This window comes from Sceloporus occidentalis, unplaced genomic scaffold (assembly GCF_023333645.1).
Source record: "Sceloporus occidentalis isolate IW3139 unplaced genomic scaffold, rSceOcc1.0.p SCAF_2, whole genome shotgun sequence".
Classification (NCBI taxonomy): Eukaryota; Metazoa; Chordata; class Lepidosauria; order Squamata; family Phrynosomatidae; genus Sceloporus; species Sceloporus occidentalis.
The window spans coordinates 221956924-221981769 of NW_028316982.1; the positions used below are offsets into that span (position 1 = coordinate 221956924).

The window sequence follows — 24846 nt, forward strand, 5'->3', positions numbered from 1 at the left end:
TTAGACTACAATATCCATAAATCCCAGACAGCATGACAAATGATTAGGGATTATGGGATCTGTAATCCAAAACTTGGAAGGCACATCAGGTTGTCCAACCTTGATCAATTATTGCATACATTCCCATATCTCCCCTGACCAAAACTCCCCTTCCTTTATGGCAAGAGAAAGGAATTGGAAAAAAATGAACATTTTCACCTCCATTTTTGAGGAACAGTCACTTCTGAAACCCAGGCAAACTGCAGTTAATTTTGACCATAGTGTACCAAAACAAGTCAGTGTCAAATCATGAATTTTGGACCTGTGTTGTTTTCATAAATCATGATTAAGAGTGCTACAGTTTAGAATTTCTTCTCATTACAATGACACTAGAAAAAAAGAGGGAAGTTGGTGGCAGGAACATGCCTTGCAAACCAAGCCTCATTCTCATCACGCTAAATCATAGTTTCTCATCATGTAGAAATGACGATCTCTCAGCGGCCTTCAATACCATAGTCCATGGTATCCTTCTGGAACGCCTGACAGAGCTGGGAATTGAAGGCATTGTTTTACAGTGGTTCTGTTTCTATCTCTCGGGCAGATTCCAAATGGTGGCAGTGGGAAACAGTTGCTCTTCTAAAAGAGAGCTAAATTTGGCATTCTCCAGGGCACCATCCTGTTTCCCATGTTGTTTAACATTTACATGAAGCCGCTAGGTGAGATCATCCGGAGACATGGGGCAGGGTGTTATCAGTACACTGATGACACCCAAATATTTCTCTATGTCTCGGACTGCTGCAGTGACTAAGGATGGCATCTCTCCTCTGAATGCCTGTCTTACAGCAGTAATGGACTGGATGAGGGAAAACCGACTCAAGTTGAATCCAGGTAAGACGGAGGTACTTGCTATAGGATTGGAGTTATGTCAGCCAGTTCTGGATGGGGTCATACGTCCCCTGAAGGACTCTGTTCGCAGCTTGGGGTGCTCCTTGACTCGCTTCAGCTGACAGCTCAGGTGGATGCAACAGTCAGGAGCACCTGTTATCGGCTTCGGCTGATACACCAGCTGCGCCCATTCCTGGATCCGGGAGACCTTGAAACAGTAGTACACACACTGGTAACCTCTCAATTAGACTTCTGCAATGTGCTCTACTTGGGGCTACCCCTGTGCCAAGTTCGGAAACTTCAGCTGGCACAAAATATGGCAGCCAGATTAAACACAGGTACTTCTCGGAATGATCACATAATACCAGTTCTGAAGTCCCTTCACTGGTTGCCAATTAGTTTCCGGGCAAGGTACAAGGTCTTGGTGATTAACTTTAAAGCCCTACATGGCTTGGGTCCAGAATACTTAAGGGAACACCTTCTTCCGTACTGTCTGTCCCACACATTAAGGTCCTCTGGGAAGAATTTACTTCAGCCAAAATAATCCAGGCTAATTTCAGTTACCCAGAGGGCCTTCTCCACCGCTGGTCCAAAGTTATGGAACGACCTGCCAGAGGAGATTCGCCATATTTTCACTTTAAGAAGGCCCTTAAGACAGATCTCTTCCAGCAGGCCTTCCCAATTTAGGCCTGTTACAGACTGCCAAAATAAAGCTGCTTTGGATCTCTTTGGAGGTATGCTATTTAAATGATGCATGGGTCCTAAGAGTCTGGAGGTCGCGCCAAAGCCACACTCCATTCCTAAGCATTGGAGTGCAGCTTTGGTGCAGCTTCCGGATTCTTAGGATGCATGCATCATTTAAACAGCATACCTCCAAAGAGACCCAAAGCAGCTTTATTTTGGCAGTCTGTAACAGGCCTTAGTTTCCTCTTCCCAAATATGAATATGACTCAGTTGTGATCAGTGTCTCCATATCCGCCCAATTTTCCTCAATTTTTATCCTATTGTACTTTAGTGTTTTTAAATTGTGGTTATCCTATATTGTAGTTTTATAATTGGGAAGGGGGGTTGGGATGGGATTGATTTTGAATTTTATTGTATTTTTAACATATTCCTCGTGATTGGGTGGGTTATAAATTAACCTATTATTATTATTATTATTATTATTATTATTATTATTACATGGCCTCTGTTTTGTCTGGCTCCTGACAAGGAGATCACAGTCAGTTCTTCTTTTTGTAAATTTCTTCAGTTTATTATACAATATTTCTTAATTTCACCAAAATATGTTCAGAGAAATTTAATTGATATACATCTCTGTTGCAAACATATACATACAAAGAACAGCTATGCACTTCCCATGTACTATAGATATTATATATATATACTAAGGGCCCCAACAACTTTATTGCGACCCAGCAACCTTCCAGCAATACTCTAAACATGGCCAAACTAGGCACTAATAGTGCTTTTGATCAGCGCTTGCTAGTGTTTGCCATGTTCCAATTATGTATTCTGGTTCAATGAGCGCTTGGAGGATTAAAAACTGTAAAGAGCTTGCATGCATAGCCACACTATCTGGAGCCCAAAATTTTCAAGGCAAAACCTATGTGCAGGCAGTATATGCATATACTACCTCTATGTATCTATGCATATGTCCACCTTTATATACAATACTGGGTGCAGTTTCCTTGCCTCTTACATACAGAATCTCTCAGTATCATTAGGTATGAAAATGTCTTCTGATTCATATCCATTCCTCCAAACTAGGATGTGAGGAAGACAGCAAAAGATCTGAAACCAGTGATCCACAGTACTGTGGAGCTGGCCTGTTGCAGCAAGAACTACAGAAGATGATTATTAATGGGTCTGTAAAGATGAATAACTATATTATAGCATAAACCTTTATGAACTGAACTTAATCTGTTACATATGACATGTGAGCTCTTACCACATGTTATATTAGAATTCTATATGAAGGCCAGCAAGGTCAAGTCAGATATGGCGATGCTCTCTCGGAGCCCTTTCTAATAACTAATGGTGTGAAACAAGGTTGTGTTCTTGCTCCAACTCTATTTACAATTTTCTTCAGCATGATGCTCCAAAGTGCTATGGCAGATCTCAAAGAAGAAGACGGCATTTATATTCGCTACCGTACTGATGGTAGCCTGTTTAACTTAAGCCGCCTGAGGGCCCGCACGAAGACTCTAAACTATCTAGTCCGTGAGCTGCTTTTTTGCTGATGATGCTGCCCTCGTTGCCCATACGGAAGCAGCTCTGCAGTGCCTAACATTTTGTTTTGCAACAGCTGCAGAGCTCTTTGGACTGGAAGTCAGTCTGAAGAAAACGGAAGTTCTCTACCAGCCGGCACCCCAGGAAGAACACTACCATACCCACATCACTGTTGGCACATCTGTGCTCAAGTGTGTCCAGCAATTCACCTACCTGGGAAGCATCATCTCCTCAGATGCCAAGATTGATAAAGAGATCGATCACAGACTGGCAAAGGCATATAGTGCATTCAGAAGGCTTCACAAAACAGTCTGGAGTAATAAACACTTGAGGCGAAACACAAAAATCAGTGTGTATAGAGCCATTGTACTGTCTATTCTCCTCTACAGGTCTGAAACATGTGTCACCTATCGCCAACACCTACGACTCCTTGAATGCTTTCATCAGCACTGTTTACGCACAATTCTAAATATACACTGGAGTGATTATGTGACAAATGTTGCTGTCCTTGAGCAAGCAGGGATCACCAGCATTGAGGCCATGCTATTGAGGATGCAACTGCGCTGGGCAGGACGCGTTTCTAGGATGAAGGACCATTGCCTCCCAAAAATAGTATTCTATGGTGAACTCGCCATGGGTCAGCGTAAGAGGGGCGCCCCAAAGAAGAGATACAAAGACTCCCTGAAACAACATCTCAGGCTTGGCCAAATTGATCACCAAAAATGGTCCGCCCTGGCTTCACATCGGGAGGCATGGAGACGCACTATCCACGATGCTGCAGCCTTTTTCGAAAGCTCACAGCGGACAAGTCTCGAAGAGAAATGACAACGCAGAAAGAACCACAACCTGGAAACATCACCCAAGGAGACTTTCCGCTGTGCTTTCTGCAACCGGACCTGTTTATCCCGGATTGGCCTATTTAGTCACCAAAGCGCTTGTACAAAGTGCGGGATGAGTCCTTCCTGAATCTTCGTTCACGAAGCAAAGCCAGAGAGAGAGATATGTTGAATTATTAGAATTCATTAGATTTATTAGATGAGCTCTAAACTGCTCACTGCAAGAATGAATGGATGATGCAACTAGAAGAGAGCAAACATAACATTCTGTAGAAGAAGCCAGCAAAGGAACCTGCAATCCAGGTTGTTAAGATAAGATAGTTTTCGCACTCGGGATCTATAATGCACATCTCTCAGGACAAGAATGGAGTGTGGGTGTTGTTTGTGTATGTACTTCAGTTGAATACTTCAGCTACTGAATATAAATTGGTCATCACAGAGTGACTTTGTTGAAATCATATTGCAAGTATGAGAAGTTTATAACTGCCCATTAAAGCTTGCTGACACAGGCAAATGTGATGGTGCATGACACATTAGAATTTATGGTCCTTCTTTCATGTGTCGTGGTGGTTTCCGTTGAGGCGGACGGGGGCATGGCTGAGGTGGCCCACCTGGCTGATGCTGTTCAGAACGAACTAGTGGCAGCCTTTGTTGTTGCTGGAGTGCCTGGTTTGGGACAGCATGAACTGGAGGTTGAGGAAGTTTCCGATGTTTCAAGTCATCATTTGCAATCCAGGCCTGCAGCTCTTTCTCCTGATCTGTAAGAAGGATAAAAAGTCTCCGTCACTAGTGATTGACCTAAGATAACAGAAGAGAAGCAGTGCAGCAGCATTGCTGTTATTGATTTTTTAATAAGGAAGTACAGCATGCCTGGGTATTAGCTGGAGTTTGGTTCCAGGACCTCTGTAGAAATCTGTGGATATTCAGGTCCCATTATATACAATGGCATAGTAAAATTGTGTCCTCATAAAAACGGCAACTTCAAGGTTTTCTTTCTGGAATCTATCTATCTCTCTCTCTCTCTCTCTCTCTCTCTCTCTATCTATCTATCTATCTAACTTTTTCAAACATTGGATGGCGGAATCCATGGATGCAGAATCCATGGATAAGTAGACTGTAGTCATTCTTGCTGCTTATCCTAATGTTGTTGTTGTGTGCCTTCGAGTTGTTTCTGACTTATGGCAGTCCTAAGGCAAACCTATTGTAGAGTTTTCATGGCAAATTTCTTCAGAAACAGTTTGTCATGGCCATCCTCTAAGGTTGAGAGTTTGTGACTTCCTCAAGACACCCAGTGGGTTTCCATGGCTGAGCCAGGATTTGAACTCTCCAACTACCATGCCATGCTGGCTCTCTGCTTATCCTAATAATACTTTATATTTAAAAATGTTCAAAATGCAAGGGTTGTAGACCATGAAGCAGAATGAAATGGTTGTTGCAGGGAGCATTATGAAAATCAACAGATATTGTCTGTTATTTAACTTATTATAACATTAGTGAGAGAAAGAGATGCTTGTGGAATCTGCAACCTCACAGGTAACTCATCAAGCTGTGAATACTATGCGTCTTGACTTAGGTCATAAAATGAGCGAACTGAAATGGTCTAAAATTGACCTAAATAAGACAACTAATTTAGGAGGTTAGTGCACTCTTTTTAAAGTGCCTTATCCCCGATGGGATAGAGGTGCATTTAAATTTACAAATGAGTTTTATCGTATTCACTGTGGCCAGGTGAATATAACCTGTATATAGCATGGATGCCAACTGGGCTTATTCTGCAACTTTTCAAGAATGGAAAAATCCCATTTTTGAAAAGCCACATAATAAACCTGCCTGGCATTCGAGCTGTATACAGGCTGTGTTAGCTTGTATTTGGGCAGTATACAGCTGAATACGATAAAACGAGCTTGCAAATTTAAATGCACCTCTATCCCGTTGGGGGTAAGGCACTTTAAAAAAGAATGTGCTAAACTCCTAAAACTCATTACCAAAATATGAGTTCTATAGCATTACAGCGCTCTAGAAATAAATTATAATTACAGCGCTCTAGAAATAAAGTTTAATAATAATAATAATAATAATAATAATAATAATAATAATAGCAGCCTCCCAATTGGGGGTTGTAAATTCCTGATGCTGCTTGGAAATTGTGTCGTATTATGGGAGAAGTGAGTTCTGTAGAAACCATTTGTAGAACTGGCACAAGTCTGTGTGTGGCAGACCTGCACAGTATAAGGCCCGGGGGGCACATGTGGCCCACCAAAGGATTTTAGGCGGCCTGCAAGGATGTATAACAACTTCGACTCCTCTGCCACTTGGTCTCCTATTGAGGAGAAGGCCATGTGGAAGAGGATGGGCAAACACTCGCCTTACAAGGCTCCTCCACTGCTTGGCTTTCTCCTGAGAAGGCCAGGTGGAAAAAGAAGAAGAGGGGCAAAAGCTTACCCCTCAAGGCTTCTGTGCCACTCAGCTTTCTCCTGAGGAGAGGGAGGAGGGAATTACTATTAATAACATTAATTATTAATAATTATTAATTAATTAATATTTAATTAAACTGATTTGCGATCCAAAGAAGTTCAACTTATTTTAACTTTGGCTCCTACATACTGTCAAGTTGTGCAGGTCTGATGTAGGGGGTTGTTTCCAAGACCAAAACCTGTTGCTAATCCCTACTGATTCAGCGGAAATAAGGTATAGTCATCCCTTTCCTTATGTGGGGGATCTGTTCCGGACCCAATGTAAGGGGAAAAGCACATATGTTCACATCCTATTGAAAATAATGGGGCACATGCACATGCTCAGAGAGCACCATGGGCATGCACACCATTCATATAATTGTAGCGTGGCTTCAGCGTAAGCTAAAAGCTGTGTAAGGGAAGCCCGTGTATGGTGCGGGCTGACTGTATGTGTTAGCTTATCAAATTCCCATTGATTTAAACAGGCCAAAGTCTGTAAAAGCCAAGAAGCACTATTTAAACAAGTTCTGATAATTTTAAGACCCTTTGTTTTAAAAGGAGGACAACTGTTTAGGTGCTCAAATAGCAAAACAATCTGGGATTACCTTCTATTTCATGTCTTTCTGCTCTCTTCCTTCTGACACAGTAAACAATCAGAGCCATACAGATGATAATGATGACAACACCTCCTCCAATCATGATGATGTAAATCAATCCGAACTGCTGAGGGGCTAAAACATGAACAAATTACAGATAAACAATGGTAGAAAGACAGGAAGATGAATGGATGGATGATACAATATGGATGGCCTTAATATATTATTCATATATATATTAGAGCCAATATGGATGGCCTTAATATATGTGTGTGTGTGTGTGTGTGTGTGTGTGTGTGAATGTAGTGATGATGTCCTGGAAAAAACATATTGTTATTGTTGTTGTTGTTATACTTATTTATATCTCACTTGCACACAACAACGCAATTAGAGAGGACTTATCCCAGAAAGAACCAGGAATGCTCCAGCAACAAATAATTCATGGGGAAATCCTGTATTTGTTACTGGAGCATTCCTAGATCTTTCCAGGAGCATTCCTGATTTTTTCCAAGATAGGTCCTCTCTAATTGCGATGTTGTGTGAAAATCTTTGCCACGATCCCCTGAAAATGCCTGTTTAAAACCCTGATTTCCCCCCATGTGATAAAGTTCAAAGTGCTTTTAGCCTGTGTAAGGCCTGAACCAATATGGAGGAAAAAAACATCCCATGGATTGGAAGAACTCTGCTATCTGTGGTTGCACATTTTTATTCCAAGTAATTGCCAGGATCCTATATGACCTGTTACATTGTGTATACTGTACATAGCAAAGATGCTAAGAAACCCCTTTACTGAATTGTGAAAGTGCATAAAGGGACACTGGCAAAAGCAACTGATACACATCAGGCACTTTACCAGCTCTGCTATGTAATAATGTAACATCAGCTTTCTACTGGAAATGGATGCTATGCAATTGTACAAATCTAATTCCTGCAGACATAATTATCTTATAAAGATATAAGGTCCCCAACAGGATTCTGGCAAATTTTTGTTGTTAATGCATAGATGAAATTTATTTTTATTTATTACAGTGTGCCCATGCCTTACGTGGGCACGTCATATGCGGCTTTAACCTTACATGGAAGGCAAACCCCCTTTAAAACAATGGTGTGTGTGCCTGCCATGTGTGCACCTGCCGTACACAGGAGTGCACATCCATTGTTTTAAATGGGGCTTGAGCATACATGTTTTTCCTTTATGTAGGTTTTTTTCCCAGAACAGATCCCCTGCATTTGAGAAGAATCCACTGTATTATGTTTATATACTACTGCAAACTAGGAGTGGGTAATAATGCACAGCATAAGCCCCCCCCCCCACCCTATATTTATGGAGCCCATAAACTTTGCACTGCCACCACCTCCAATGAACTAAACAACAGTAATCATGTTCTAAGAAGTATAATTATCCGATAGAACAAGAGGCACAGCCATGTTTTAGTGAAAAAGTGTGTAAACAACAGAAATTATTTCTGTTTATTTATTTATTTATTTATTTTGATTTTTGGTAAGTTTTGGCGCCAGCTGGGAGTTTACCCCAAGGTGGGGACTTGGTTAGAAATTTGGTCTCTGAAGTTGCCCACACCATCAGTGTGTGTGTGTGTGTGTGTGTGTGTGTGTGTTAAGTATCAAGGTTTTCCTCAGATGCTGCATAAAGGACCCAAAGATTAATCTGGTTCATCTGTTTTAAATCTTAAACAGGGTTACTGAAGGAGACAGATGCACTTCCAGTTATGCCACAGCCAAGAAGGTTGTTTTTGCAGTCACTATTCTCAGGCATTGACCATTGGTGGTAATGCAGGGAGCAGTCCCTCTAAAGACTCAAAAGCCAGGCAAATTTATACCAGGTGAGATATTCCAACAAGTATTTGGCTCCAATACATTCTGTGTCTTGTAAGTCAATGTCAGTACCTTGATGCTGACATGAAAGCAAATAGGCAGCTCTACAGATTATGGAATAGGTGCAATTTGAATCTAACTGTGCAGGCCACTAGGTGACTGAGCGGCAGCATTTTGTATCAGGAAAGCCTCCAAACTGTTTTCTAAGGAGCCTGTCCTTGAGTTTCCAGGAAACAAATAAACAGTTGCAACCAATGAGCACAATGATAGTACTGGTCCCTGATGCATGGGGGGGGGGGGGGGATGATCAGTCCTCCACATAAAGTAGCCTAAGAAGCATATTCTAAAATATTCTCAGGTGGAATGTATTACAGCCATCTAGATACATAAACTACTGTGGCCAGTTTATCTCAGGTCAAAATTAACAATTATTTAATATGGTTTTAGAAGAGGTGGTCCCTCAGTTGCTGAAAGAAGCCCATCACAACACAATTGTCTTTACCTGCATATTTTGCATTTAGGCTGCTTTGGTTTTTGGAAGGTAAATGCAGGCTTAATTTGCAAGTTTGATTGCTGCATCTCAGGAAAATCCTCAGGGAATATGTGTACCATTAATAACTAGTTTGACCCTTAGTACCAACAGAAGAGTGAAATAAGCTCTTCTACCCTCTGCATAGGTTTCCAGTAACCAAGTCAGCTGTAGGACTTCCCAGTAGCTATGTACCTTCACCCCCATTTAGAACAGACCTTATCTTCAATTCCCAGACTTTGGAACTGCCCACCAATACATCCTTCATCTTGCTGACAGTTTATGGGCTCACATTTAACTGATTACCACCTCCAGGCACTAACCCTACTCTTGCCTTGCCTTCTTAGGAATTCATTAATGTTACAATATTTTAAAAATTGAATTTTTTGCTCCAGAGGAACCAGAAATGGAAAGAAATTCTACATTCATCTATGAATGCAATTGGATTTCACTTTTGCTAGTTTTTAAAGGAGCAGCACTCACTGCTAGACTGAAAAACTCTTATTGGATGACACATTCATAGAACAGGGCAGATCTGATCTGTGTGGTGGACTGGTCTGCCATCTATTTTTCTTCAAGCAAAAATTTAACAGGATTATGGCAGCTCCCTTCCCTTTCTTGAATATCAATATTACTTCTTGTTTCTGTTGTAGCCCTCCCCACTTTTAACATATATTGTGCTTTTCCTAACATTTCCTACCCTTTGCAATGAAGAAAAGCAAAACTTTGCAAGAGGTGAACCAATAAACAAAACCACTATTTTCTCTAGAGTACAGATCATTCATCTATTCATGTATGCTTTTCAGGAGCTTAGGTGCAACTCTACTTCAAAACACAAATCTGTTTTTTAAGCTAAACATATGGCCATATTAAGCACTTACAGATGCTTAGATTCTTCATAATTAAACCATGTTCATAATCTTTTATCTCGTGAACATAATTTAAGGAACATCTGGAGCCAGGCCCACTGCTATTTATTTACAACTATATGTATCAGGGAGGCTTATTATTATTATTATTATTATTATTATTATTATTTAATGGCAGGCACAGGGAACTGAATGGCTTTGTCCCACTTGTTTAATCAGAACGTGCTCTGTTGGTTAAAGTCGTATCTTGAGTGCGGATTACCTGAAAGACTATTTTTGTATATGAACCTGCCTGAGATTTTAGACCTTTGGGAAAGGCTTTTTCTTGGTCCCACCACTGTTACCAGCACATTTGGTAAGGACAGAGGAGAGCATCTTCTCATTGCCTGCTTCTAGGCTAAGAAATTCCCTGCCACATGAGGCTTGGTTGGCCTCCACTCTTCTCACTTTCCATTGGCAGACAAAGACCTTCTAATTTAGACTGGTCATTAGCTGTTAACTGGTTATGACAGAAAGGTCTTATCTTTGTATGTGTATCTGCCTTGAAGTAGCCCATCAACTTATGTTTTAAATATATCTTACATGGGTTAAATTTAGAGTTTTCAATAGGGGTGCTTATTCAATAGTTTAACTTTTTACTGAATAGGTTCTCAGCTGTGCTTTGTTTTAATTTAGGGTACAAGTCACTTTGGGTCCGGTGTTGGGAGAAAAGCAGGAGAATACCGTATATACATTAAGAAATAAAGGTAGCTTGGCACCCTGCATAGCAGTTATAGATCCACAACTTAGAGTTACAGATTCACAATTGCTCCATATTTGATAATACTATGTATTCATAATCATGGTGCTATTGCCACAATTGTAAATGCCCCCCCCCCCCCCGCAAAAAAACTACCTTAATAGCTATTGATCACATAGAGCAATAGAGGTCTGTTCAACTGATGATCAAAGTGCAAGAGGAGAATGTTTCTAGCCCCTCTTACCAGAGACCAAGACTGTGATAATCAGAAACAGAATTCCATCACTCACTCACTGTCAGGAGTGGTCTGGAAATGCCACCCTACTGAACTCTGATCACCAGCTCAATAGACCTCCATTTCTCAGTGTGGCTGCTGACTTTTAAGGTAGGTTTGGGGAGCTGGGCCAGACCACATTATTACACTTGCCCCTCCTTTTTCATGGGGGAATCCGTTCTCCCCCCCCCCCAGTGAAAATGGAAAATGTGCATATTCAAGCACTATTGGCTTGAACGGAGGTGTGCTCCCACAGGGGCATGCGGGTGCGCACCATGGGCACATGCCCCATTTTAACTCCCTTCGTTCGCCCCCTGTGGATAATCGAGGGGAGCAGATCCCATGTCCACAAGAATGGAGGGAGGACTGTATATAGTTACACATTTTAACTAATATATCAGCAGTACTCTTAGTTTTCAATTCTACTGGTTTTTGTTCTTGCTGCTAGAGAATGCAGTGACAAATCGTCCCTGAGGGGGGAGGGACACAACCTCACCCACTAGGATCCCACCTGCACCAAATTTTCTACACAAACAAGCAAAAATTAATTAAAACACCAGACATTTTATATTATCATTGCAATGCTGTCCCACTAAGACTGCCTGGGTGATGAGAGGATGTCACAATGATTGCTGCAGTGGGAATGACTCTTCTTTAGCTGAAGAAGAGAAACCAGGTAGCAAGGCAGTGGGTGTTTGCTCATGCCTACCTGCCTGGATGCTCCAAAGGGCAAAAAGTCTATCCTCACCCATGATTTTTAAATGCCTAGTGGGGCACTTAATGTTCACAGCCAATCCACTGTTTTAAAAATGACAGAGGAGCAGGAATAGAAAACTATTGCCCATTTCCTGTTCTACTTGCAGAGAGCAGATTTTTCTTGCTGCAAATTAAAATATTAACCTGTAGTACGAAGGGGGCAAACATGTGTGAAAACAATATTCAGGGATGCAGGTACTAGGTTTTGTATGTGACCCAGTTCCTAGTAGCATGGTGACTAGCAAATACAGCCAAGCTCAGCCCCTCCACAGCAGTTCATCATCACTGTGAATATTCTTTGTATTCCTGATTATGAAAATATCTTCTACAGTATGTGTGATTCAGTGTATTTATTCTCCCTGAAACATATACACACTCACATTTTAAAACATGTTAACTTTTCAAGGTTAATATCTTCACTTTCTCTTATAGATCCTGCCCCAGACAAATGTGAGCTCAAAGCAGACTTATTGTGTTGTGATCAGATCCAAATTCTCTCCTTTAAACATTATAGCTGTTAAATTATTTAGCATTGGGCTTAAGCATGTCTTTTTCTCCCTGAGCCTTTTCACTCTGTTCAGTCTTGGAGAAGTGGGACCTTCATTGTAATAATGTATTGACATGTGCATTGCTTCACTACATTGCTTCAGTAAGCCTGGATGCCTTTACCACAAAAACATATTTGGGCAGCAAATTAAATGTAGTTGGCTCCATCTTCCTGCTCTGCTCTTTGCTGGTGGCTTACCACTCACGAAAAGTATAGGCCTGAATAGCCGACTGAGTACAAAAATCAGAATTGCAGGATTGACAATCCCACTGATATCTCATTGATACCAGCACAATTACAGCTGTTTAGCTTCGGAGAAAATACCAGTTCTCTTCTCTAGTTAAGATTTTTTTTTAGCAATATGGATTTATACCTGGTCCCAGGCAGTTGATTTCCTTCTCATTCTGATTCTTGATATGATCACTGGCAATCTCACACTTGAATTTCCCTACAAGGCTTGATTGTTGAAATGTCCACCTCCATGTCCCATTGGCATGATTTGGTTCTTGATTAATTTTCAATTTATTATTTTGAAACAGCGTTACTTTGAGCTTTTGACTTGAACTGGGTTCCACCTGACAGATCAATGACTTGTCGGAGCAGTTCTCAATGAGCAGTGGCTGAGGCAAACGATCTGAAAGAAAGGAAAGAAGAGAAGGTGCAGGAAACTTGAGGAATTAACTCTGTTTCAAAATACATCAGCTGAGTTCCTGAATCAGGAAATGTATAATAGTTCTGCCATGATGCAACTTGACTATGGCCCAGTACACACGGGTGCTTTCTAGCATGGCAGCGGCGATTTTAGGGTTCTGGAGCAACCGCATGCTCCTGAACCCTAACACATATGGAGCCTGGTATGATGGTGGCCTCCCATCCATAAGGGGGCTGCCATGATGCTGCTGCCACTGTACAGTGACCAGTCATCACTGGCAGGAAATGGCATCATGGCGGTGGCACTTCCTGCTTCCAGCATCGCAAAAAAGAAGCCGCTGTAGGTGGCTCTTTTTTGCGGCATGTCCGTGCTGCAGCATGAGAATGCTGAAGCACAGACATGAGGCAAAAATGGATGGCACAGAGCCATCCATCTGTACTGTCCCTATACCTCCCAATTCCCTTCTATAGCATTCACATTCTTCTCCCCCCTCCCATGATCCACCAGTGGCCACTGGAGAGTGTAAGATGGCTGAAAAGTGTCTTGCTATGTAACTCTAGCAGGAAACGCAATGATGATGATGATATCTTCTAGGATCTCTGGAGGACTCAATTTAATTATGAGGGTGGAGGATGAGGAAGAGCAGGCATGTGCCTGTTCCTTCCCCCCCCCCCCCCCAGTCCCTTTAACTGGCTTCCCAAAGCCAGTTAAAGGCAGGAGAGGGTGGGGAAAGGAGTGGAGCAGGTGCACACCTGTACCTTTCCCCCTTCATCCTGTGCATTTAACTGGCTTCCAGAGGTGAAGGTGAAATTATCATGGAGCAAGCTTTGTCAAGGTGGATTACCATTGCCATCCTCTGAGTCTGAGAAAGTGTGATTTCTGTGTGTGTGGTGCCTTCAATTTATGGCAACCTTGAGGTGAAACTATCATGGAGTTTTCTTGGCAAGTTTTGTCAAAGGAGGGTTTGCTATTGCTAGCCTAAGGCTAAGAGCGTGTGCCTTGGGTTTTCCCCCAGAAGTCCTGCCCCGGAAGGCTTCCCAGGCTTATCCAGGCTTATTTGGTGAAGGCCTCTGAAAGGGCCTTCTCAGTGGCTGTTCCCAGGCAATGTAATGCCTCTCCACCCCACAGGAAGCTTCATTAAGTGATTAAACTGAACTGTTCCAGGCAAACTGACAGAGAATATGCTATCGTTAGCTTTTAATACCATTGTTTATTGTATCTTTCTGAATCACCTGCCATATTTGCTGGCCTATGGTGTTTTTCTCAATTCCATTTTATTCCTCCATAATATTTAAACATTGTGTAAAACTGCTGGGAGAAATCATTCCATCTTAGAACGTCTAATACCACAAGTGAACTGATGACATTTGACTCGATTTTTCTCTTCTTTCCAAATCAAAGGGAAACTGTTTTAGAGCCTTGTCACATGAGAAAAGGACGCTGAAACGGAACAGGGAAATAGCTGCTTTCTCCTTGCCTCTCTGCATGATGTCACAGCAATTCTGTTCTCTTCCCAAGGAAGACATGTCTTTTGTCATGCTGGAAAAATCCATTCAACAAAAGGCACACTTTTAATTACGTTCTCCTGAGGAAGAGAACAGAAGTGCTTATGACAACATGTGGAAAGGCACAGAGAAAGTGGCTACTCTCCTGCTCCATCTTGACTTTCTTTTCTCATGCTCTTCGTTCTGATGCCAGTAATGAATTGGTGTCAGGTTGAACAAACTGAAACATTGATTGAAGGGAAATCAAAGGATATGTATTTAACCTGCTTTGGGTGGTGTTTCACTCTTCATGGAAATGCAGGTTTTCATCTGAGATATATTTGCAGATTCAGCTCCTAACCTAGATGGCCAAACTTCTGTGCTGGCTAGGAGTACTTTTGCACATTTAAAGCTAGTGTACAATCTTAGATATTCCTGGGGAAGTTGGATTTGGTCATGGTGACACATGCCTCAGTTGCATTCCATTTGGACTACTGTGATACTATCTATATGTGGCCGTCCTTGGAAAATGTTCAGAAATGTCATCTGATTCAGAATAGTGCAACTTGGCTGTTGCCAAAACTGGATAGAGGGAACACATATTGTTTATACATTTATTATTTAATGCTTTGTTATTAAAATAGTTATATCCCACCTTTTATTATAATCTTTCAGGATAGCATAAAATAAGATCAGTTTAACCAATCTAAAACAACATGGTATAGTGATTTGGGCATTGGACTATGACTTTGGAGACAAGGATTCAATTCACCATTTAGCTATGGATACCCACTGGAATGCCTTGGGTGGGTCATACACTCTCAGCCTCAGAAAACCTCATGATAAAGTTGCATTAAGTCAGAAATGAAGGCACATAACAACAACATCAAAACAATGTAAGCAATAATTTAAGCAGACTGAAAGCTTATTAAACAATTTGACAAGTTTTAAAAAGTTAGTTTGAAACCACTTCAGAACAATTTAATACCATGAATATTTACCAGTTTGGATGAAATCAATTTACTCCCCCAAATGCTTTAATAAATAGCCATGTTTTTTTACTTGGCATTGGGTTGAAAACAGTATTGGAGCCAATTGGACCTTTCGGAAACCTTGATACAATAACTTCTGTTTCTTTGCAACTTGAATGTGTTATTATGCCCTATAAAGCACTGTACAATTCAGGACAAGACTATTTGAAGACTATATGCATTCAGCCATATGAGTCTGCCTAGGTTTTAAGGTTTTAAAGGGTCACCATTTTTCTTGATCTCAACATCATCTAAGACTAGTTTTTCATATTCTCAAACATTTCACAGGAAAAAAATCCCAAACCCATATGGCCTATTAATATTAAAGCGTGGTCAAGATTGCAAAGATTATTAATAAAAGACAAACTAGGAGAGGCAGCAGCAGTTTCCTTTTGCCTCATCCTACGGGGAAAAGCAGTCTGCCTCCTCCTCTCTTCTTCCCCCTGCAAAGTTAAATGAGTGCAAACTACTTGCGCACTTTGAATTCAGTTTGCAAAAACTGCAGTAAGCTGAGGACGATGGGGGGAAGTGGAAGTAGGAGAGAGAAAGTGGGACATCTTAAAAGCAGCTGAAAAAGTGGTACAGCAGAAGATTAATCAGGACTCTTTTTGACAAATTGAGACAATTAGTATGGAATAATTCTAATGAATTTGACTAAAGATTCGTCTAGTCTATCATCCTTTCCCCCACAACAGCTAGTTAAATGTTTCCAAGAAAGCAAAAGCATGACAGCCATTGCTGCCTCCTGTGGCTGCTGCCCAGAAAGGAACAAAGAAAAGCTATGCAAGACAATGCAGAGAGACCCAGTCACAGAGGGAGGAAGGAAGAGAAACTAAAAGGCAGGAAGAGAAACCGTGGTACCAGGAGAGATGTGAAGTTTGAAGACTCACCATGAACTTTCAAAGTGACAGTGGTTTCCTTAAATAATGCAGCTCCGCTTTTGTTATGTCCATCCACTTTGTAATTTCCAGCATCTTCCTTCACCAAATTATCTATTGTCAGGCTTCCATTATTTAATATGTTGTATTTCTCTGAATCTTCACTTGGTGTGTTCCATAGCTTACGTCGAATAAGTGTTGTCTTGCCAGACGTTACGTTAAGCCATTGTATACGGGATGGTGTGCCTGTGAATTCCGGAGCAGGCAATAAAACTGTATCACCCAAAATGCCGTGAACCTCCACACTGCCTGATGCAACACCTGTGGGGAAGAAAATACACAGATAGTGTCAGGCACTACTCCTTGGATCACTGGATTTTGGTTTCACTTCCTGGTTCACCAGATTTTTCAAATTCTACATTTTCTCCATATCTTATTCCTTTCTTTGTGGATATAGCAAGAGCTATAGGATATGGGGACTATCATCTGATTGATTATTAGAGATATAAAAATCAAAAAATTCTCCTTGATGAAAAATTGTATCTCAAGACATCAAGATACATTGTTGTTTTTGTACTTGCTACTGTTTTTCGAAAGAATCAGCCATGCAAGATTCCCCCCCCCCCTTTTTTTTTTTCAGGACTTTTGACTTATCATTCAACTTTATTTTTCCTTCTTTTCCTTCTCATTTTTTTGATCTTATAAATATGATTTATGTATAGCTTACTGTGTAGCTGCATCTACTGATTCCTTAATAAGGAAAACAAAAGTAAACAAAAACAAAATATCTTCATATTACATATACCTTTAACTACTTAAAGATACATTTTATCATCCTTAGTTGAGTTCCTCTTATACTGAATCTACTAAATCCTTAATAAGGAAATCAAAAACAAACAACAAAATATTTTCCTGTTACTTATACCTATAATTACCTGAAGATACATTTTATCATCACCCTTAATTAAATTCCTGTTATATTGATTGATTTGCCTTTTACAAATTAACCCTTATTACTTCATTTTCTCTATTTTAAAAAACTTATTATTGCTATGTCCCCCATTGGTCTTTTAAGAAGTTTAATACCAGCAACCATTCTTTATTAAATTTTTATAGCAAGTTATATTTAATTAATTGAGTTAATTTATCAATTTCTATTGCATCATATATCTTACATATACAATCCTCCTGTTTGGGGATATTTTTGTTTTTCCAATTTTGCACAAATACAATCCTTGCAAGTGGAACCATATAATAAAAGATTTTTCCAAATTCCTTTTCTACATTCCCATAAAACCTCCCTATCAGATAAAATTCTAGCTCCATTTCAGTTTCACCTTTGAAATATAATTAATTGCATCATTTATTAGCTTCCTTTTTTTTGCATGTTTGCATGTCAACCAACAGTGAAAAAGTGATCTTGGTTTCTCTCCACATTTCCAACATCTGTTATATGTTGTTTTATAATGTTTTGTTTAGATAGAACAATATCTTTTGTGAGCACTGAAACAGTGAAAAAATGCGCATGAGACAATAATATTGCCTAGTGAAAAGAAAACTTCTAATTTTTCCCCCATGCAAGAATGAAAGAAACAAAGATTTATATCTGTGTTAATTGCCATCCAGGCCTAAGCAGGATGGCTTTGACCTAACAGAGCCAACAGATAGGATCACACTAAAACATAAAAAGTGTTTGATCCACAAGTAGAACTGCTCCATTAACAATATGTGTCTTTCATTTGTGTGTAGACATGTATGTTCATGACATCCATAATCCTTGTCTTAACATTCACCAAACTGGTACCATTATGTTTCCACTTGACTTGCATGTGGACAGTAGAGCTTTTTAAGTAGCTATCCTTAGAACTGCAGCCTAATCTTACTTACATATTTGCTGTGAATCAAAATTGTTCATGTGAGAGACCAAATAATGAAGAGAAGGGTCTCACTCATTTGAGTTGAACTATAAGCTCTATTGCAAATGCAGTATTCACATCCAACTTGCTATTTAGCCTAATGCAATATTTTTTTAATGAACAATATATCATCCATTAAGGTTCAGTCCATCTTTATCATATTTTAAAGTCTACTTCAGAGTTATCCTAGCCAGATTGACATGAATGAGAGTTGCTCAACATTATTTCACATTGAATTATGCCAGATATCTGTAGCTTGGAAAAACTAAACAATAATCAAGTTACTGACCCATTATCACAGTTACCGTTTTAGCTGAGTCTCACCCATACTGCAAAACTTTAATTTTGGTCCTTATAATGCAGTAGTGTTTTGCCACATCCAGAAAAGAGGAAGGAAGGAATTGGTTGCAAACTCACCTTTCAGGCCAAAGGGAAAAGCCATCAGGAATGTAATTAGGGAAATGGTACCCCACTTCATTTTCAAGGTTGTCTTTGCTGTCTAAAGAAAAGTGTACAAGCGTGGGACAAGCGTGGGATGTGCTTCGAACAGAGCATGCTGATCTACTTAGACTCTGTTATCAGCATACCTCTCTCGCACCTCCCCCCAGGCCTGGAGTACTCTTCCTCTTCTAACAAGTGCAAAAGAGCAAGTCAGAACTGGGGGTTGTAGCTGTTGTTCTCTATACAATAAGTGTTTAGCTGACATCTCCCTTTTTAAAATTTGCCAAATTTGCAGATTCTGGAGCTTGTTGTTGTGCATTTGAAAGTTAGGCATATTGTTTGTTGTCTTGGAAAGCCCCCCAACTATTCAAACATGGATTTATTTATTCATTGGTATAATGTCCAGCCGAGCCTTCAGTCAAAGGGGAACAGACAGTGGCTTGGATTTTCTGATGAGATGTAAGAAAATGAATGGAAGGAGTGTTTTTCATTCCTTTACATGTACACCCAGCAGCCACATGCACTTCATCTTCCAAAGCCTCTTTAGAGTGTCAGAAGGCCCACTTGCCCCATGTAGGAGGGGACACTGGGGATTGCTGGGTGGAGTTTAGGATGAGAAATTTCTACCTCTGGGAACTTCCTTCCTATTGTGCGCTTTCAAGCCATTTCTGAGTCATAGTGACACTATCATGGGGTTTGCTCGGTAAGATTTGTTCAGAGGGGGTTTATCTGTCTTCCTCTGAGGCTAAGAGAGTGTAGCTTGCCAAAGTCACCCAGTGGGTTTCCATATCCAAGCAGGGATTCAAACCCTGGTCTCCAGAATCATAGCCCAATTATCAAACCACCCAGCTGGTTCTCTGGGAATTTCCCTATGTTAATTTGTTTCACAATCCAAATGTGTAAAATGGATTTATGCTGAGAAGAAGGTAGAATTTTGCCCGAAAAACAATCATTCAGACTGTAGTTGTTGTAGTTGTAAAAGCAGCAGCAGCAGCAGCAGCCCCCATCTCTGGTGCCACCTGGTGCAGGGGTGGGGCTTCCATGTGCAGGACATCCAATGCAGGGAAGATGGCACCAGAGGCAGCCTGTCCTGAGTGAACCCTCCCCCTGCCCTGCAGCCCTACCCTCACCTTTCAGAGGCATGCACACCTCCTGTGAGGGGAGTGCTGACCTCACCAGCTGCAGAAACTCACATTTCTTCCAACTCATAGTTTAAAAATGTCTGTGAGGCCTGTCCATGTCAGCGCTGCCACCCCTCTTTATGCTAGTGAGAGAGAGGCCACCACCTTAGCCCTGAGAGACCAGGGGCATGTGAGGGGCATTGGGCTGCAATCAGCCCAGGACCTGAACAAGGTGGTGCAGCTGCCATCCATCCAAATTCTGGGACATCTGCTGCCTTTGAAACCTCCTGGCAGCTAGGGAGCCTCAATCTTCCAATGGAGATGAATTGGGCTGGCACTTGAGAGGAGGCTGAGGGGGTGGAGCTTCCAGGGGTGGTGCACTCAACCTCCCTTAGATCTGCTGCACCATTCTACCCATGAGTAGAATGATGAGGTGGCAGCAAGGTGGGGAGGAGGGCCCACCCTGATGTCACCACTTTTCTGGGGTGTCACCCACTGCGGGCCGCACCCCCTAGTGATGCCACTGGTAGTAATAGTGTGCCTCCAACTTGCTTCTGACTTATGGCAACCCTAAGGCCATCCTATTGTGTGGTTTTCTTAGCTAGCTTTATTCCAGAAGGGTTTAGCAATGCCTTCTTCTGAGGCTTAAAGAGTGTGACTTGGCCGGAGTCACCCAGTGGGTTTCTACGGCATGGCTGAGTGGGATTTGAACATTGCTCTCCCAAAGTCCTAGTCCAACAGTCAGACCATCGCACCCCACTGGGTCTATGAACTATGTTGAATCTAGCTGGCCCCAACTGGAAACCTAGCTGTTATGTTTTGTACTAACTGTTGCTTTCATTAAATCTTCAGAGGCAGACCCACATACCAGACTGGAGTGTCAAAGAGAGAATGTATTAGTAGTATATAGATAACAGAGGCACATTACAAACCGCCATTTAGTACACGCTCTGCGCATACTAGGGTTAGAAAGGGGCGTGCTAGGGTTAGGAAGGGTCTTACCTTCCTAACCAGCCCTGTCCCTAGTACGTGCGGAGCGCATAGTAAATGGCGGCGCCCATCCACATGGGCACCACCATCTTTACGTCTCGGACACACAGCGTCCGGACGTGGCGGAAGTGACACTGTGAGTGCGCACCTCGCGCACCACTTCCAGGTGACAAGAAGAAGCGCTATTTTGGCGCTTCTTTTTAGCTGCACCAGGAAGCCTTGTGGTCTGGCCACTGGGGCTTCTCGGCGCAGCTAATGGCGGCGGTGGCAGACCGACCGCTTTTGGGCAGTCTGTAATGCGCCAGAGTCTGCTTGAGGATTTAAAAAAGATGGGGAGGGTTCCTCCATGTCCCACCAGTGAAGTCAATTAACCTGTTTTAATGATATTTGTTAGCTGCCCTGAGATCTCCTGATGCAGGCCAACTCCATTGAGCCTAGCCAGAGTCAGAAGAACCCTCCCTCCAGTCCATCTGCCATGGTCCAGGCCTCCAAGGGAGAGAAGAACCACTGGATTTGATCCCCTTTCCCACTACTTTTTCCTTCTCCTTTTGTGTCATGTCTTTTTAGATTATAAGCCTGAGGGCAGGGAACTATTTAATTTAACCATTTGTAAAATGCTCTGAGAGCCTTTGTAGCTATAGAGTGGGGTATAAATATTTAAATTAAATTAAATATATAAATAAACACAGAGTCAGCATGATATAGTGCTTTGACCATTGAACTATGACTCTGGAGACCTGGGAAATTATCACACCAGCCTCTTTCTCACTGCAACCACACTGGTAATAATAAATTATTATTATTATTATTATTATTATTATTATTATTATTATTATTAATTCACCTCTCCCTGTAGACTGAGGCAGAGAACAAAACAAAAATAAATAACACAACTTATTTAACTTTTAACCCACTATTTTCCTTGCATGGGATCCAAGATGGCTGATATTATTATTATTGTTATTGTTATTAACATTTATTTATATAGTGCTGTAAAGTTTGCATAGTGCTTTACATAGTAAAGGTCAAATAAAATAAGAATAAAAAAGAATAAAAACCTGATTCTGTTGCTGTTGTTAGACTGTGTTGTTTGAATATTTTTATACCCATCTAAAACATGTTGTTGATTAAATGCAAAAATAAGTCCAAGTTCTATGAATTGAAACCATGTTGATAGGGTTTGAACCTGCACACTGAAAAGTAAATGTTTTATTTTGCATTGAATAGCTAAGCAGCATGAATATCCTATAGAGACAGATGTGCAAAAGAGAACTAGGTTCAGAGCAGAGCCCATGTTGCAACACTGTTCTACTGATAGTCATCAAATTGTTCACAAGATGAGCAATTTCTCTACCCCTCAGCAATCTTTTACTTACAGGAACAGGAAACTGCTGTTGTATGAGAAATACAAGCCATTTCCTTCATAACAGAAACAAAATCTACTGCATGCTTTTTTCTTTCTCTTATGATTTCCATTCCTACCAGCAGTGTAAGTAAATGTAAATTCACTGCCCTAGAGCTCTAGACACTCTGTTGGTATGGGCTATTCATAAATAGGACTAGTCTACAAGGTACAAAGGTTGTCACACAGAGATATTGCTGGCATGACCTTTCTGAAAGATAGGGTACACCTCTCCCCAACCAAGTGCTACCTACCAATGGCTCACTATCTATGTCTTTCTCTTCTTTTGAAAGATGATAAAACAGATCCTCTCACATCCTTTGAAACAGCTGGCCCTCCAGATGATTTGAACAACCCTCAGAAAGCCAGCAAGTGGTAAATGATTAATTGACTTTATTTTCGTGATATTGAGAGGGCCAAAGTTACTCTGTTCTATGACAAAGTAGCAATAATGAAAGCACAGATATAAAAATGACCCTTTACTACCAAATGCAAGGCTGTAGAGATACCAGGGGATAAGAACTGTTGTCCAATATATTGTGTTTTTAAAGATCTCTGTTTAAAATTTTACAGTGGGTCTTCTATAAGAAAATTATATCAGGAACTTTACTCCTAATGAAGTCTGTGGTTCATCTCCTTTTCTCTGCTCTGCCTAACTCTCTGACAGTCAATGAGATCACCCAAATCCTTTGACTGTGAGATGAGATAGCTGTATCATATCCACTAGTCTTGTGATACATTCCTATCATTATTTGCTAACTGTCCAAGCTCCTGTATAGACAGGCTGCCACTAAGTAATTTTGCAACACCCCTGGTCTCTGTGTACAAAGCACTGGACCTGCATGGCACATCTCTAGACATAAATAGTGATATTGGGCCACTTTTCATTTCCATCTGACTTTTACCTTCCTTGGTTATTATGTAGAATATTATCATCTACAAGCCTTTCCCTCTGTTTACCAGAGCCTACTGATTCTGTAACAGGGCATAACTGTTACATCTTATCCAATTTTTCCTGTACACTTATGTCTTCCTGCACAGCTCTTCAAATATTCTACATGAATAATGAAAAAATGCCCCCCCCCCCCCCAGGTGATGCACTCTAGGACATCTCTGACATAATCTCCCCCGCCACCTGAGTCAAATTTCCTTGGGAAAGTTTTGTTCATTAAGAGCACACCTGTCCAAAAGGTCTAGTTGAAGATGCCCAATTTATCAATAATCACAGGCTCTTCAGAAAGACACTCATGCCCTCTGTTCTATTAATATAAGTCTGCAATAAATTTGTAGTTGATGGATCTTTTCTCATGAGAGTTCCCTGTAGTATATCCTAATCCACTAATTGTATTTCTTTGTCAGTATTGTTTTTCCACTGGTAAATGGGAGATCTCACTGTGTTTATATTTAATATTAAAGGGGCTGCCTTCTTAGAGTTGCTGTACTAAAGCTTCTTTGTCTTCATTTACATCAGTCAAATGGCCTATTTGACATCAACCTTTTTCTTTTCCAGTCCCAAGTTCCAAAAGTTGGGTGTTGTTATTTTAGGGGTCCAGAGTTTTGATGTTGAACTTCACAGTTTGGAGCAAACAGGTATTGGATATAATTGGTGGGGGGGGGGGTTTAAATTAAGAATTTAATTAATTTATTAATCATTCCACAGTAATATTCTAGACAACACATTTATTATATATTCTTCTTTTTATATTGCTATACTCTCATCTTCTACTCCCTAACCTTCTCTATTCCTCTCTTACCCTTCCAAATCTAGGCATTGGATATGAGCATGTTACTCCAATTCCAACTGGAGGAAACTAGCTCTAAGGAGAAAAAAACCTTTGCTGCTTTATCATTAGCACATGCTACTAATGTTCAAGATTTTTTATAATTATAAAAGAGACATTCAACTTTCTCTGTATCTGCTATATGAAAGACAGCTGTGTTTGCCTGAATAAGGATCTGAACCATTGGAACTGATCCAGTAATCCCTTAGGTTTTGGATGTTTGCACAAAACTACTTGATGATTCATTAGAAGTAGAGAAAAAGGTTGTCCATCACTTGTCTATTTATTCTACAGTATATTTGAAGGCGATATTAAATATAAGGGTAGAAGGAAATGGTTTCATATAGCTTCTTGTGCAGTAGGAGCTTCACGTATAGGAGGAATAAAGGGAAGACCATACTTTATCTTGTTATCTCCTTTAATGTTTCTTTTTGGAATATTTTTTTCCTGTGCCTTCTTTTATTTTTATTCTTATGATTACCTTTATAATGTTTAACACTTTTATGTAAGTGTTCAAAAAGTCTGTAGAAGTTAAATCTACTAATTTTCCCTTCTCATTTCATTTTCCTTATTTTTCTTAGTCTCTTTTTCTTAAGTCTACATTTTCACTATTTTCAGCACT

General features: G+C 40.7%; 1 protein-coding gene across 1 annotated transcript; it reads right to left on the reverse strand.

The window, feature by feature from the left end:
* Positions 1-4170: 4170 nt before the first annotated feature.
* On the reverse strand, positions 4171-19042 carry LOC149319716 (T-cell surface antigen CD2-like). The gene is made up of 5 exons (XM_089508144.1): positions 18907-19042; positions 16586-16894; positions 12902-13162; positions 6991-7116; positions 4171-4690 (listed from the first exon to the last, which is right to left on the reverse strand). Exons 1-5 carry the CDS (start codon positions 18965-18967, stop codon positions 4473-4475), a joined length of 975 nt encoding a protein of 324 aa, XP_089364270.1. The 5' UTR covers positions 18968-19042; the 3' UTR covers positions 4171-4472.
* Between the last annotated feature and the right edge of the window lie 5804 nt (positions 19043-24846).

What these genes read in the sequence shown, in the direction of transcription:
- LOC149319716 (XM_089508144.1), bottom strand. Translation starts at nt 18,967, where the DNA reads ATGAAGTGGGGTACCATTTCCCTAATTACATTCCTGATGGCTTTTCCC. An exon ending in AATCAACTGCCTGGGACCAG is followed by an intron (nt 7,117 to 12,901) that starts GTATAAATCCAT and finishes TTCATGTTTTAG; the next exon opens with CCCCTCAGCAGTTCGGATTG. An exon ending in AGAAAGACATGAAATAGAAG is followed by an intron (nt 4,691 to 6,990) that starts GTAATCCCAGAT and finishes TCCTTCTTACAG; the next exon opens with ATCAGGAGAAAGAGCTGCAG.